The sequence below is a fragment of the Cyprinodon tularosa genome, unplaced genomic scaffold (genome assembly GCF_016077235.1).
Source record: "Cyprinodon tularosa strain WSP-4 unplaced genomic scaffold, ASM1607723v1 ctg251, whole genome shotgun sequence".
Taxonomy (NCBI): domain Eukaryota; kingdom Metazoa; phylum Chordata; class Actinopteri; order Cyprinodontiformes; family Cyprinodontidae; genus Cyprinodon; species Cyprinodon tularosa.
Window position 1 is genome coordinate 486127 of NW_024038933.1, and position 13258 is coordinate 499384.

At 37.1% G+C, this 13258-nt stretch overlaps 1 protein-coding gene across 1 annotated transcript in view; it reads right to left on the minus strand.

Annotated features, from left to right (window-relative positions):
- Positions 1 to 13258, minus strand: part of srrm3 (serine/arginine repetitive matrix 3) — a 117254-nt gene that overhangs the window by 25364 nt on the left and 78632 nt on the right. The window contains exons 4-6 of the mRNA XM_038288330.1: positions 4535 to 4636; positions 3196 to 3276; positions 2896 to 2961 (exon numbers count right to left, since the gene is read on the minus strand). Coding sequence (XP_038144258.1) covers positions 2896 to 2961; positions 3196 to 3276; positions 4535 to 4636 — 249 coding nt within the window. The remainder of the gene's footprint in view (positions 1 to 2895; positions 2962 to 3195; positions 3277 to 4534; positions 4637 to 13258) is intronic.

The following is a 13258-nucleotide window of genomic DNA, read 5'->3' on the forward strand; positions in this document are numbered from 1 at the left end:
AATAATAACAGACCAGGAGGTAATTTAAATATTAAACCTTCCAACTACAACAACCCTCCTCTGTGTTTGGTAAGTCACAGGGAGAACATGAACGTAGACGATGCTTAAGAGGAAAGAGAATTTTCACCTACATGTTGGAGGCTGTTTCTAGTTCACTTATTCTACGTCCACACCTCAAGCAGCAAAAACGTGCTTGCTGCTTTTTTTTTTATGCTCGTACAAATTTAGAGCTGATGTGCGGCTGAAGCATCTTCGCTGCTCTAGCTGGGCGGTCAAAAAGTGGGTCTGATGGCTGATTATATCGGGTTTATCTATGAAGGGCGTCCTGTTGGTGTGTGAAGTCAGAGGATGCTTTCTCACAGCACATGTCGACAGGTGTTGCAGTCCATTTCATCACATTTCACTCCCAGTCAGGTGCGAAGTGTTTAAAGAAAGTTACACTCTGTGTTCTTCTGTCCTCAGCATTAAGACCGCCTTTCACGTACGTTATCTAAACTGCGGGCACCAGAATAATAAATACGAACATAATTTCAGATACTTTAATAAACGTTAAACGCTAGGTGTTAATAAACTGTTTCAGAGGAGTGAGCATAGTGATCTGCATGAGCAGCACTGTCTCTCTCTCCCTGTCAGCTCCCAGATCAGCTTCTCTGATTGGTTGATGTGGCACCTCCAGCAACAAAAGTTGATTTTTTTAATCTCCATCAGCTGCTGTTTCTGAAACGCATTGCGCGCGTCAGATGCTCATAAGCTCATGAGGCGCAGCATCAGCTGCTCAGACTCGCTGCTCCTGCTTCTTAAAACGCACTGCGGGACCTTTTGCTGCGCCAATATGCACATCAACCATTGACTTTGCATGTAAACTAGCTGCTTCTGCTGCCTCTGCTGCTCGCAGAGTGAACGTAGCATACGGCTGCAGGAGAGAGACACTTTCAGGAGGTAACAGGAAGGCTATACCTTTTAAAGCAAAGGTTTAAACCTCTGTTCACTATGGGGCACTAGTTTGCTAAGGATGTACATTCTAAACGTTTACATCCTCTTTTATCACATTGAATAAGAATAATTGACATTCAGCTTCGACCAATCAAAGCATTACAAGATTAAAATGGCAGCAAAATTCTGCTTCTCACCTTAATTTTTTTTCACCTACTGCTTTTTATTTTCTTAGGTAGAAACAATCAGACTAATTGTGATTATTTAAATACTTGTCAGCTATTTCAGTAAAAGATGTATTGTTAACTGTAGTGTGCAGTTATACATAAAGGCCATATCATAAGAGTATAACCCATTCGTATTAAGCCTAAACTGTACTAAACATTTATGAATATTTTAGCATTTATTATAAATCACCTTCTTTGTCAGTAAATGGCCTTTACTCACAAGTCCTTAAATGGAATATCTTTTTAGCTTTAATTGGTTTAAATACGATAAAATATCTCCTAAAAAGCACTTTTTGCTACTCAATAATTATTCCCTTAATATACTCAGATGGATAGAGTATAGAGACAGCTATTTTTACAATACATACCAGAACATTATACTGGACTTAAACTGAAAAACTTTGAAATAATTTTCATAAAATTCTTTCATTTTAAAACAATCTCAGGTTTTATTTTATAGTCTAATTTCATGTTTCCATAAAGACCCCTGACTGTTCTTTGTAAAGATCTTTAAATACTTTGACTGTCTATATTTTTTTCCAAATAATTTTGTCAAATGCAAAAAGGTTTTCCCCAGAAGGTTTGGAAGAAATCTAAAGTCTGAGGACCTAACACCTAAACCTAACTCAAAACCTCCAGTTTATCCCTTACCAGTGGTTTAACTAATCCTAACACTGGTGGATTAGAAACATAGACCTAAGGTAAGCTTATTCATTATGACATCATCAAATGAACACATGTCCCTGTCCTGGTCCCTGTAGTAAGGCAGTCCTTGCAGGGACGACTTCCTGTGTTCATTTTCGGTGGCGCTCTGTGCCTAGATTACGGTACTCTTGCATTAATCGATTAGCAGAAACATTGTGAGCGGCAGCCTTAATAGTGTCCCTATAATTATTTTCAAAAACTTTGCTTCCTGTATGTTTTTTTTTCACCTTTTTGACTTTCTTCAGCCTTCGGTTTTGTTTCCTGTCATGTTTTACTTTAACTTCTCTGCCTTTATTTATCTCTTTCTCTCTTTTTCTTCAGGAATAATAAAACAATTACAGCTTCAAGTTGATGCAAATTAATATAAGATGAATAAAAGAAGAAGGAATAGAATATATTTTCTGTAGAAATAGGTTTCAGATTAGGTGAAACTGAATTTCACTGATAAAATGTGTTCCAGATTCAAGCCTTTCCTCTGGGATTTTTTTTCCAAGGTAATTGTTGTTGATTGTATATGACATGCGACTGCTCCGATTCTTCAGGAAATGTTGTAAAAACCTCCTTTTTGCTGTGAGTCACTCCTCTTCCTCTGCATCTGTTTGTTTTTGTTGAATAAATCTGATTTAAAGTCATTTCTATGATGATTCTTCCATCTATTTGTTACCATATTTGAGTCAAACTATAACAAATTTGGTGTCAGAAATACATATTTAATACCCTGAGGAAATGGACACTGCCTGTAGGAATAAAAAAACAGGAAATACATTGTAAAATACGGTACTAAATAATATGAGTAATATTGAAAAGAAAACCTTAAGAAACAAAAAAACAAAAAAAAATAGAAAAAAAATAAACTTTAGACTTCCCAAGATGAAATAAGAGGCATAAATTTAAGGAGAATGTCTCTTAAGAAACAGCTATCTCTAAATCTACACAAACTCTAGAATTTACATCCTAAGGAAGCTCCTTTAAATCCCAGACTTTATTGTTTGTGGTGAAATATGACTAATGACAGCCAGAACACACTCACCTGTCTCTCTTGTGCTTCTTCCCACCCTTCTTCTTCTCTCTGCGTGTGGGCGAGGAGCTGCCAAACCTGTTGATGAAGAGAAGAGGAGGCAGACACTCATGACTTCTGAGCTTCAGACTGCCGTTCACTTCTTCTCCAAACTTGTCAAAGGAGAACTGAAGGTAATGGCACAATGCTCTGTTTGCAGTATTTACAAAAAAACATTTAAAATGCAATTTCACTAAACCAGAGCCTAAATGCACTACGATTAACCATTCAGCAGGTTTGGAAGCTTCTTAAGGAGAGGCTTCTTCCACTCACCGACTCTTTCGACGGCCAGACTTCTTCTTCTTCCTTTTCTTTGGCCGAGGGGATGGAGAGCTGGTTGATTTCCTTTTCATTCTGAATTAACCAGAAAATGAGAAAAGAAAGAGGGCGAGTCAGGAAGTGCAAAAGCATTCAGAGACGATTGTTATATAATACTTTTCAGCTTTTCGGTTTAGATTATAGTAATCTGGTCTTGTTATGGTGCCTCAGCAATGACATAGCCAGTGTACATTTTCTCATTTCCTGAATCTGTTCTGCCAAATCGCAAAACCAATGCATGAAAATAGCAGATTTACTAAATATGATTATCTCTGTGTAGAGAAATTGAGAGGAGCTACATCTGCAGTGTCCATAGTGTGGCCTGCAGGCCATTTGCTGCCCTCTAAGACATTTCTTTGTGGCCTTTGATGCAGCTGAAAAATTTCCCTTTTAAAGAAATGCAGAAAATAAAACATTTCCTACAATTTAAAATGTCAGGTGCTGCAAATTATTGTCACCTTTTTATAGGCAAGATTTTGCTTTCAGTTTTATTTAATTGCAAATAGGATAGAAGGAATCAAGTGACCTTATACTTAAAAGCTGACTTTAATGAGCCCATTCAACAAAGCAAGAGTTGCTAAAAAAATCTTAAAAATTCTTTCTTCTCCCGCTTAGCTGTCAGTGTCATGGTGGGGTCACACAAGCACCTAAGGACAATTTAGAGACACCAATCAACCCAACAGTGATGCTTTTGGACTGTGCCGGAGTGCCTGGAGAAAACAGTTGCAGTTTGCTGCACATCTGTACCAGTTTGCAGACAGTTTCTTTTGTATTTGCAGTGTTTTTCTGTTGCATTTGTCTTCTGTGCTTGCGTGCTTTTGAAGTTTGCATCACATAAGTATTTGCAGCTCGTTTCACCGTTTTACTTGCACCTGTCAGCCACCATAATAAAGGCCAGGAATCAAATCCTTCTTGCTGCAAGGCAACTGTGCTACAAGATGCACCACTGTGCAGCCATGAAAAAAAATCTTTAAGAAAAAAAACATAACATTTTCTTTTTAACCAGGCAAACTCTACAGAAATTGGACTACTTGTTTGTTTACTTCAAACAGCATTTATTTCCTTAATGAATACAAAAGTAAAACAAAACACAAAACATTTGTTTTTAATTTAAATAAAATAAAATATTTTGGGCCCATTTAGTACTTCCAGTTGGCATTTTTGCATTGTTCCATTGCTTTGCATGAACATTTCCATTGCCTTTTAAAACTTAATTTTATACAAGGATAAATTCAGAAATATTTTCCACTGATCTTTTAATTCCTCCAAGTAGGGGTGACGGTTTTTACCCCACCTGTTGTCACTGTGGTAGTCCTCCTCATAGTCTCCATCTTCATATCCAGCTGCCTCTGGGTCCTCTTCATACTCGTCAGGCTGATAATGAAAGTGGTTTACCCTGAAAGAACACACGTCAAGGATCAAGGTGTGAAGTGATGTTTTTTCTAACAAAAGAAACAAAAAGTTTTACTCTTTAATCTGCTGCTGCTGCCAACTGTGTGTCCATGGCAACCCACAACAGAAGGGGAAACAATAGAAGAGCTGATTTTACAGAGTGACTCACATTTTCATCAGTGGAGTGCAGACTGAATGATAAAGGAAAGGGCAGCAACATGCAAACTGTGATAATCCCCTCAGGATCTAACATGATATTTGCTGGTAGAAGACACTATACTTATCATGCCATATTGCGCAGCACTTCAGCTATTTAAAGTTTGCTGTAGTTAGTTGGGGGATCAGATGATACCAGCAACCTGTGGTGTGGACAATTTTCTACCTTTCTGCTTTAGATGATGGAAAATCATTTTAAAGACCCATGAACAGTTGCTTAGCACAGCTTGAAAACATTAACAAAAAGCAAGGACCACCCTAGATAATAACAAATCTACATTTTATTGTAAATTCACTTCAGTGCCGCAACATGGATGAGGCAATATTTTTTATAATTCTGTCAGAGCTCCAGCTATTTTTTCCCTAATCCATTCGATCATATTTTTTCTTAAGTTTAAAGCCAAACAATATTCATAAAATCAAATATAGTGCATTAAAGAAATGATTCCCTCCACTATATCCATTGGGGGAGAAAATGGATAATGCTTTTCCATTGGACCAAATCGTAGTCATAATAAAACACAATGGCGGCCGCTTCATGTTGTGGAGAGGATAGGAAAAGCTGGATGGAGCTAAATACAAAACCAGAGAATGGGGCATGGAATTTAAAAATATCAAGATGCTCTACATTGTTTTATAATTATCCCCAAAACCCCACCCCAGATTCTCACTCATTTTATTCAAGCAGAATTATCATTAAATCTATGCAAATGCATTATTTTAAGCCTTTTCTTATGTTAATCTACAGCTGTTTGCTTCTAGATGTACCAGCAGGAAATCTGGGACAATGCCTTTTAATTTAGATTTAAAGGTTTATTTTTTATAATTGAATGGAAAATATGTAAGTATTTTTGTATATATTATATATTGCAATGCAGTGCAGATTAAAATATTGTGTTATCAATATGTTTGCTCCATATCTTTCAGCCCTACGAGGAGGAAACCTGTTAGAGATGATAAAACTAGATTAGGGCAAAGGTTCTTTAATCCAAATGAGATTATGTTCCCAAACATTTATACTCTCCACCTAGTTTGACTGGTCTATGCAAAGAGGAAGGGATATTACCAAAAATGCTTAACCTTAGATAGAATTTGAAGAATTCCATCTAAGGGGTGCTGGTCAAATTTTTACCTCTTGGAATTTTTCAAACTTTTTTGTATAAAGTAATAAAATATTTGGAACATTTTGTTTGTAGAAAATGTGAAAAGGGGTAAATGTAGGAGTACTTTTGTGTGACATTGTATATCATCCACAAGACCCTCATCTATTTATAATAAGGCTCTAAAACTGTTTTTATTTATTTTACTTCTGTTGCAGTTTTATTAGGATGTTTCTAATTTTCTTAATCCCAGATTGAGAACACGGCTTTCAGATTTAGGTCTCATTTTGCAGGGTTAAAACCTACCCAACTACTTAGATACGCTGCATATTTACTGACAGATGGCTGCTTATTTTTAACCATTCTTTCTCCAATATCCCTGTGTCCCTCTTTAATGCCCCTGTGTAACGGACCCAATCTGACCGTACCATTTCCACCGATGCATAAAAAAACTCCCCCAGCTGTTGGACCTTGTATTGTTTTTTCGGATTTAAGAATTTGAATAAAGAAACATAATCTCAAAGTATTGCTTTTTCAATCAGTTGGACAGAGATTAAAAATAGAGAGGAGGGATAATAAGATGCTGAATCGACATGGCGAAAGAATTCAATAAAGCAAAGGATGACATTTCCTAAGTGACAGGTTCAAATACACATGCCTGTGCTATAAAAGGAGCTTTTTATATGAGATCTGAGAGGAAGGCTGGGGTAACAGAGAGGAAAACCCCGAAAATATGTGATGTTGGATATCTAGAGGGAGAAAGCAGAGTGGGCGAGGCGGTTTGTTAGGAAGACACGAGGCAGCAGAGCCCTTAATTGGCTGAGCATGGATGGGCCCACCAGGGATGCTGCCAAGCAGCCAAAAAAACAACTTATTTTACCATGACAGCTCATAGGAAATGAGCAGGAAACCTACAGAGTGGGACAAGCAGCAGAGAGAAGCAACCAGCTGAAGGCTATGTAGATGATTCACGGCTTAGATGAGAGAGTTTAAATGAATGTAGACGTAAAGTTTTTTAGTTTCAGACTCAGACCAGCTTCTTTGGCCCTTTCAACCATGAATTCTTCCCAATTTTGATGCTTAATTTATAATCCAGAAAGGAAGTCCTAAAGTTCAGGCCTCACTCTTCTGCAGGTTTTAAATGTGTCTCTGCGCCAGCACCCCAAAATTACATTACCTGCTATCAAGGACTCACCTCCTACCATTATGACAGCAAGCCCAACAAATGAAGTAGATTGAGTATCTCCAATGGCCGGTAGAGAGAAATATGCATCAGTACGAGGATGAGCTGCAAGGAGGAGCAATCATCTTTCGGGAGCTTCAGGATCATTCCCCCGCCCAAGAAGCAGTACGTTGAACTGTAGCTTTACTTCACCTACCCAAATCCAACAACCATCAGCTGAAATCACCACACAAGCACCTTCTGAGAGCAATGCCTAGAGCCTTTTCAGCATGCTGATATACCTGCAGTCTCCTTCCCAGCCCCAGATCTTTAGTTTTCTGGACTAGGGTGCCTCTCTTGTCTCTCAGAGGGTCAGACGAAGAAAAGTTTGTTGGCTGACTAGTCAAGTACACCTGCCAATACCTAGAAACACAACATGTGTTCCTGGTGTTAATGTCATTATTTCTCCCCACTCAAATTGGGTCTGGGTGACCCTTCCACATCAGATCCACCCTGCCTCAAGGTTCAAGTGTCAGGTCAGAGCCTCACTAAGGTTCCAGTATCATTTGCACGTTAGTCTGATCATTACATCCTCCTGCCACCTGAAGCCGCAGCTCCAGCAGGGGTGTCCAGGAGGACCAACCTCTTGTTCTTGAAAATAGTTTTTAATTTCTGTTCTCAGGGCTTCTCTGCGGGTTTCTGGCTTCTCCATGGATTCCAGTCATCTGAAATCTCAGGCTTAAGACCTCCTCTGATGGTTGAAGTATCTAGAGCTCCTCTGTAGGTCCCTCTCTCCAGACCTCTTGGCCAACCTCCCAGTAGACAGAAACTCAGCGGCTTTATGCTCCACGGTTGACCTTCAAACAAGGTTCTCAGTGTGTTCTCCAATAACCTTTGCCATGGGCCTGCAAGGTTCCTGCACAACTCTCCATCAGCATCCAAGGGTGTTGCATCACTGCTACCAACCTGAATTCCATTGCAGGTCACCAATTTTTTTGTTTCGCTTTCTTCCTCTCAGACAAGGCCATCTTTGCCCACAAGATTATTTTTTTTTCCTCTTCATGGACTTAGCATTTGGTATTTGGCCTTGCGGGAGGGGTGGTGTCATAATCTACACATGTTCTGTGTTTTTGTTGATTGCCCTGACTTGTTTTCCCTGCTGGCTGTCACTTCCCATTTGTATTTATTTTCCTGTTTCCAGTTTGCTCTTTGTTGGGTTCCTGGTTCCTGTATTTTCATTGTGTTCAGTAGGTTTGTCAACTTGATATTAAAAAATCTGTTTTCTGCCTGGTCCTCTTACTGTTGTGGTCCTCAACAACATCATATTGTGACACAAATATAGACCGCAAAGAAGTCTTTGTGCCTTTTTGAAGCTCTTTTTGTAGGAAAATGGATTCGTTTCCATAATATGTCACATTGCCCTTGTAAAAAAACTGGAATAACCTGTATGTCATCTAATTTTAGGCCACGGCTCCTATGGAAGCAGCAATGAAACATACTGCCAACAAAAAAAGCAATTAACAACAATTTAAACTATCTAGTGCTCCCTGAGCTCAGTCATTAGTGATGAATCAACTAATTCCCCACCCTGTTCTTAATCTCCTAATTGGTGCCAGGCTACAGTATGCAGGAGACATCTGTCTAGCCAGACAGCCGCCCTGTTTGGCAGATGAGCAAGTGTCCCCTATGCTCATTGCTGCACTGGTAAGAGGCTGCCCCGTTCATCCTTTGTCCTGGCAGTGATAAACTGCGACCAAGTCCCTCCTCAGGGCTGCAGCACAAAGTGGTGCAACTCGTTCGTATCCTCTCTCAGACAGCCACTCAGCCGCTGAGGGATCAGTCTTATTCTTGCTGCTGCACAGAGTTATTATAGGGTGTCATTTTATGGGGGGATGGGGGGTTAATTCATTATTCCTCATACTGTGAGCAGAGCTAAATCTTGTAGTTGCTAAAAAAGATGATTAAAATTAAAGTACAGCCTGACTGCTAGATGAGGCTGTACAAAAAAGAAAAGACTGAACAGCTAAAAAATTAACTAAACAGCCAAACTTCGCACTCACATCTATAAAATAGTCCTTCTGTTCTCTGAAAGGAGTCTCTCTATTTTTCATCTGACAGTGGAGCTTTATGTGAAGCCCATGTTGGGTCAGATTCTGTATTATTTCCATACTGGGTTATTCAACAAAATGCGCCCCTTCACTTCTCATCCAGTCTTCAAAAAATCAATATAGACACTGGTAAATATGAAATGGAGGATTGCACATCTATCCTCACTGCTAGGTAGTTTATTAGGCTGTGTTCAAGAGTCGTAAACTACTCTTAAGGGGCCCTCGCCTTCCAGTTATATAACTCACTGAAAAAATGATGTGCTGAATATAACTGCTCGTCTAAACAGAAGCACACATAGCAAATTTTTATGGACTTCTGTTTTATATTAATGTAGAGCTTTAAACTTAATTTAAAAACATTGATTGAAAACATAAATAAAAGACAACAGAATGTACTAAATTGGGACTGAAATCAATTGTGATTAATCGTTTATAGAAATCATTGTAAACTAATTTGGCAGTTGAAATAGAGTGCTGGTACACAAACTGTAAAACCCTTTTGCTCAAAGAATAACCTACTTTTAGCAGGATTTGAGACAAAAATATCATGATTATCATTATCATTAAATGTTTTACCAACATTTAATGATAATCTGTTATTAGTGAACCATTTTTTTTTTATTTTCACAAATTATGTTTCAACCACTCCATGCACCTGTTTTATATTTTCCCCTGAATAGAACAAGGTTGTATCATCTGCACATAAAATAAACTTAAAGGGAAACGCCGTTTTGTTTACATTGGGCCCTTAATTTTAAGTTGTTACATCATGTTCTACTCACCCATATTAGTTTTGTCTCATTTGGAGCTGTTCTGAAGATATTCCATTAGGTCATATCCAAGTAACGTCTTCCTATGGGCAACTAGTTGAAGGCACAAACTAAACTGTTTATAATTGATCATTTACAGTACGCCAGCATTCATAACATGTAGGCGAATCACTGCTCTCCAGACATCCGCAGTTATATTTTTGCATATGCGTTCCCCTTTAAGAAATTTTGACACTTCAGTGATGTCATTGATATACAAAAGAAAAATAAAAGTCTAAGGACCTATATATATTTGTATATGTTTTTATTTCTTACCATTTGCAGTTCATTATTTGTCTATGCTTATTTAAATTTTAAATTAAAATTAAAATTTGTGAATAAATCTTTTTTTTTTTATTAAAAAAAAAGAATAATTAATAGATTTATCATATTCGTATTTGTCATCTTCCGCTTCATCCAGGGAAACTACTTACTTAAAATAAAAATAGAAATGAGAAAAAAACTAGCCTTGAAGTAAAACAATGATATTATTTCATTACAAAATGTGGAAGTAAGGATTTATGCTAATCCATAAAACTAAAATGAAAAAATATGGAAAAAGTTGTTTATTAAAATATACTGCACTTTCACAAAAAGAGCTTCAAAAGGCAATGTGGCCACATTATGCTGTGTGAAGGGTTGATAAAAGAAGCTAAATACAGACATAAAAAAAATTGAAATTACAGACTTTTAAAAAAACTCTGGGGAGTCTTGAAGAAATATTAAATGAATGGAATCCAAGCTAATTACAATAGCTTGTATCGTATTAGGCTTGTTGCTTGTATTTGGCCTTAAGCAGTATTTGATCTGGGGCTCCTCTTTCTGTGAAAAAACATCAGCAATGTTCAATAGAGGTTTGACAGAATCTGTGACAAACTTTGCTCAAACAGAAATGATTAAAAACAGCATCATGCTAAAAATATTATAACAAACAATGAACTAAACCTACAGATTGAATTAATAGTTAAAAAAATATTTTAAGAATACAAAATATTAAAATATATGTATTCTAAAATTATTAAATCCTGTTTAATAATAATCTCATTTTAGTAAACAAGATCAATGGTGAATGATTTAAGCTCAACACTACAAAGGTTTGCATGTTTTAAAGGTAAAAATGTGAACATGCCAGAATAGGGAGCGTTCACTCATCAAGCATTTGAGGTGTAGCTCAATAGATAGATAGACTTTATGCTGGACTTATGGTCCAATAAATATAATATCAATTTTTAACTGAACAATAAAACCTGCCCAGTTCCAGTCAGAGAACAACATTCAGGGACTTTGTCTGTTCTCAGTCTGCTGTGAATTTGAACAGCACTAGGGCTAAGGTTGATGGCGTTTCACGAGTACACGAGCACATGAGAACGCACAAGTACACATATTGAGAAACGCTCATAATTTTTGTGTTTCTCAGCAGGTTTATAGTAAATAATCAGTTTTGACAGATAAGGTATTTCTACATGATTTTTGCAGCAGAGTTCCTGCCCAGCATAAAGAACATTAACTACAGTCAAGTCTAATTGACAGAACAATATGAAAGATTGACAAATCTTTACCGTTTGCCATAAATGTCAATATATTCATCCTTGTATAACTTCATAACTTCAGCCTCAGCAGTCCTCCGCATCTCAACATGTTCTATGTAAATGTCAAACGTTTGTTTAGGTACAAGGAAGGGCAGAATCCTCATTAGCCATGTTAGAGAGACCGGATGCATAAACTTTATTACCCGTCATAAGCTGACAGACAGTAGGTCAGTTTGACACCTCTCTATCAACTCTGATGTGTGATGGACTGGCTCAGAAGGTCACCATGCTTATGCGCTGCTGTTCTCATTACTCATGACTCTGAGTGGGTTCTTCTTTAGTTTGGATCAAGATTACACCAACAGTATGACTGACTTAATCAAAGATTCTTGGCTCCCTTTCACCTTCTACATAAAGCTTGAGGGAATTTTCTGACTAATCTTCACATGACTAGCCTGTCAAAGACTTAAATATCATTGCATTTCTAACACTCACAAGAGACTAAAACTAGGGCTTCAAACTAAATATTTAACAGTTTTCAGTAAGCATCCCAACAACAGGATGTGGGTTACATGTTTTACTGTGTTGATATGCAGTGTTAATTTCTGTCACAATATCAGTTTCCATATATTTTCGGCTGTCTGACCAGAACTGCTTTGGTCACATCTTTGCTGTGTACCATAGTTTTATTAGTTGAAGCGTCTCTGAGAACCGACTTTCTTCCTTACTCACTTTTTTTACTTTGTATTAAGCTGTGTTATGTAGCTTTGTGTTTTACCTAGTGGTGGGACAATCAGATTTTTCAATCAACTTAACTACATGGTCTGTAATTAATTAATCGAAATTAATCCCATTTTAATCGGAAACCACATATCAATAATTTAAACCAACCTTTAAATTCAAAAATACTTTGTACTCCTCAATTATTGAATAAATAATCATATGAGCACAACAACACAATGCTGCACAATACTGATTACAAACATGGACCATGAGGCCACATTCTTTGGAGACTCTCAAATACTTGAACCAACATGGAGGAAGTAGAATCATCCTAAGGGTTTCTTTCATTGCTAACAGTAATAAATGGTGCATTTTTTAGATGAATTAAAAAAGAATTCACCTCAGTTCGACCTCTAGATCAAATGTTTCCAAAACATTTTCAAACATTTCAGCATGCAACCCCATAAATAACGATGCAACAGACTGCCGACCCCCTAAACGTACATATATTTACTCTACTCCATATTTATATGTACAAATAAAGGGAAATAATTACATCCAATTTTGAATGAAATGATTTTTCAAAGACATTCAAGTACTGAATGTCATTGAAAAAAGTTATGAATCATCTTAAATATATTTCTATTTTTAATGGGACACTTAACTGTGCATTTTATAAGTTAATGGTATGTTTTAATATTTGAATCATTCTTTTTTTTCCAGCATTTTATTGTCATTACACTATCGCAAGTACAGAGCTATGAAATGAACTCTCTGCATTTAACCCATCCCATTGGGTAGCAGTTGGCAGCCATTGTGCGACGCCCGGGGAGCAAATCATGTATTAGATAAATAAATAAATGTTACTTCTACTTTTTTCTTAGGAAATTCATATATTTCATGTCTTCTATTATATATTTTGACTCACAATATACCTCAGGGATCACATCACAATGATTGTGGAAAAACCATTCCTTGA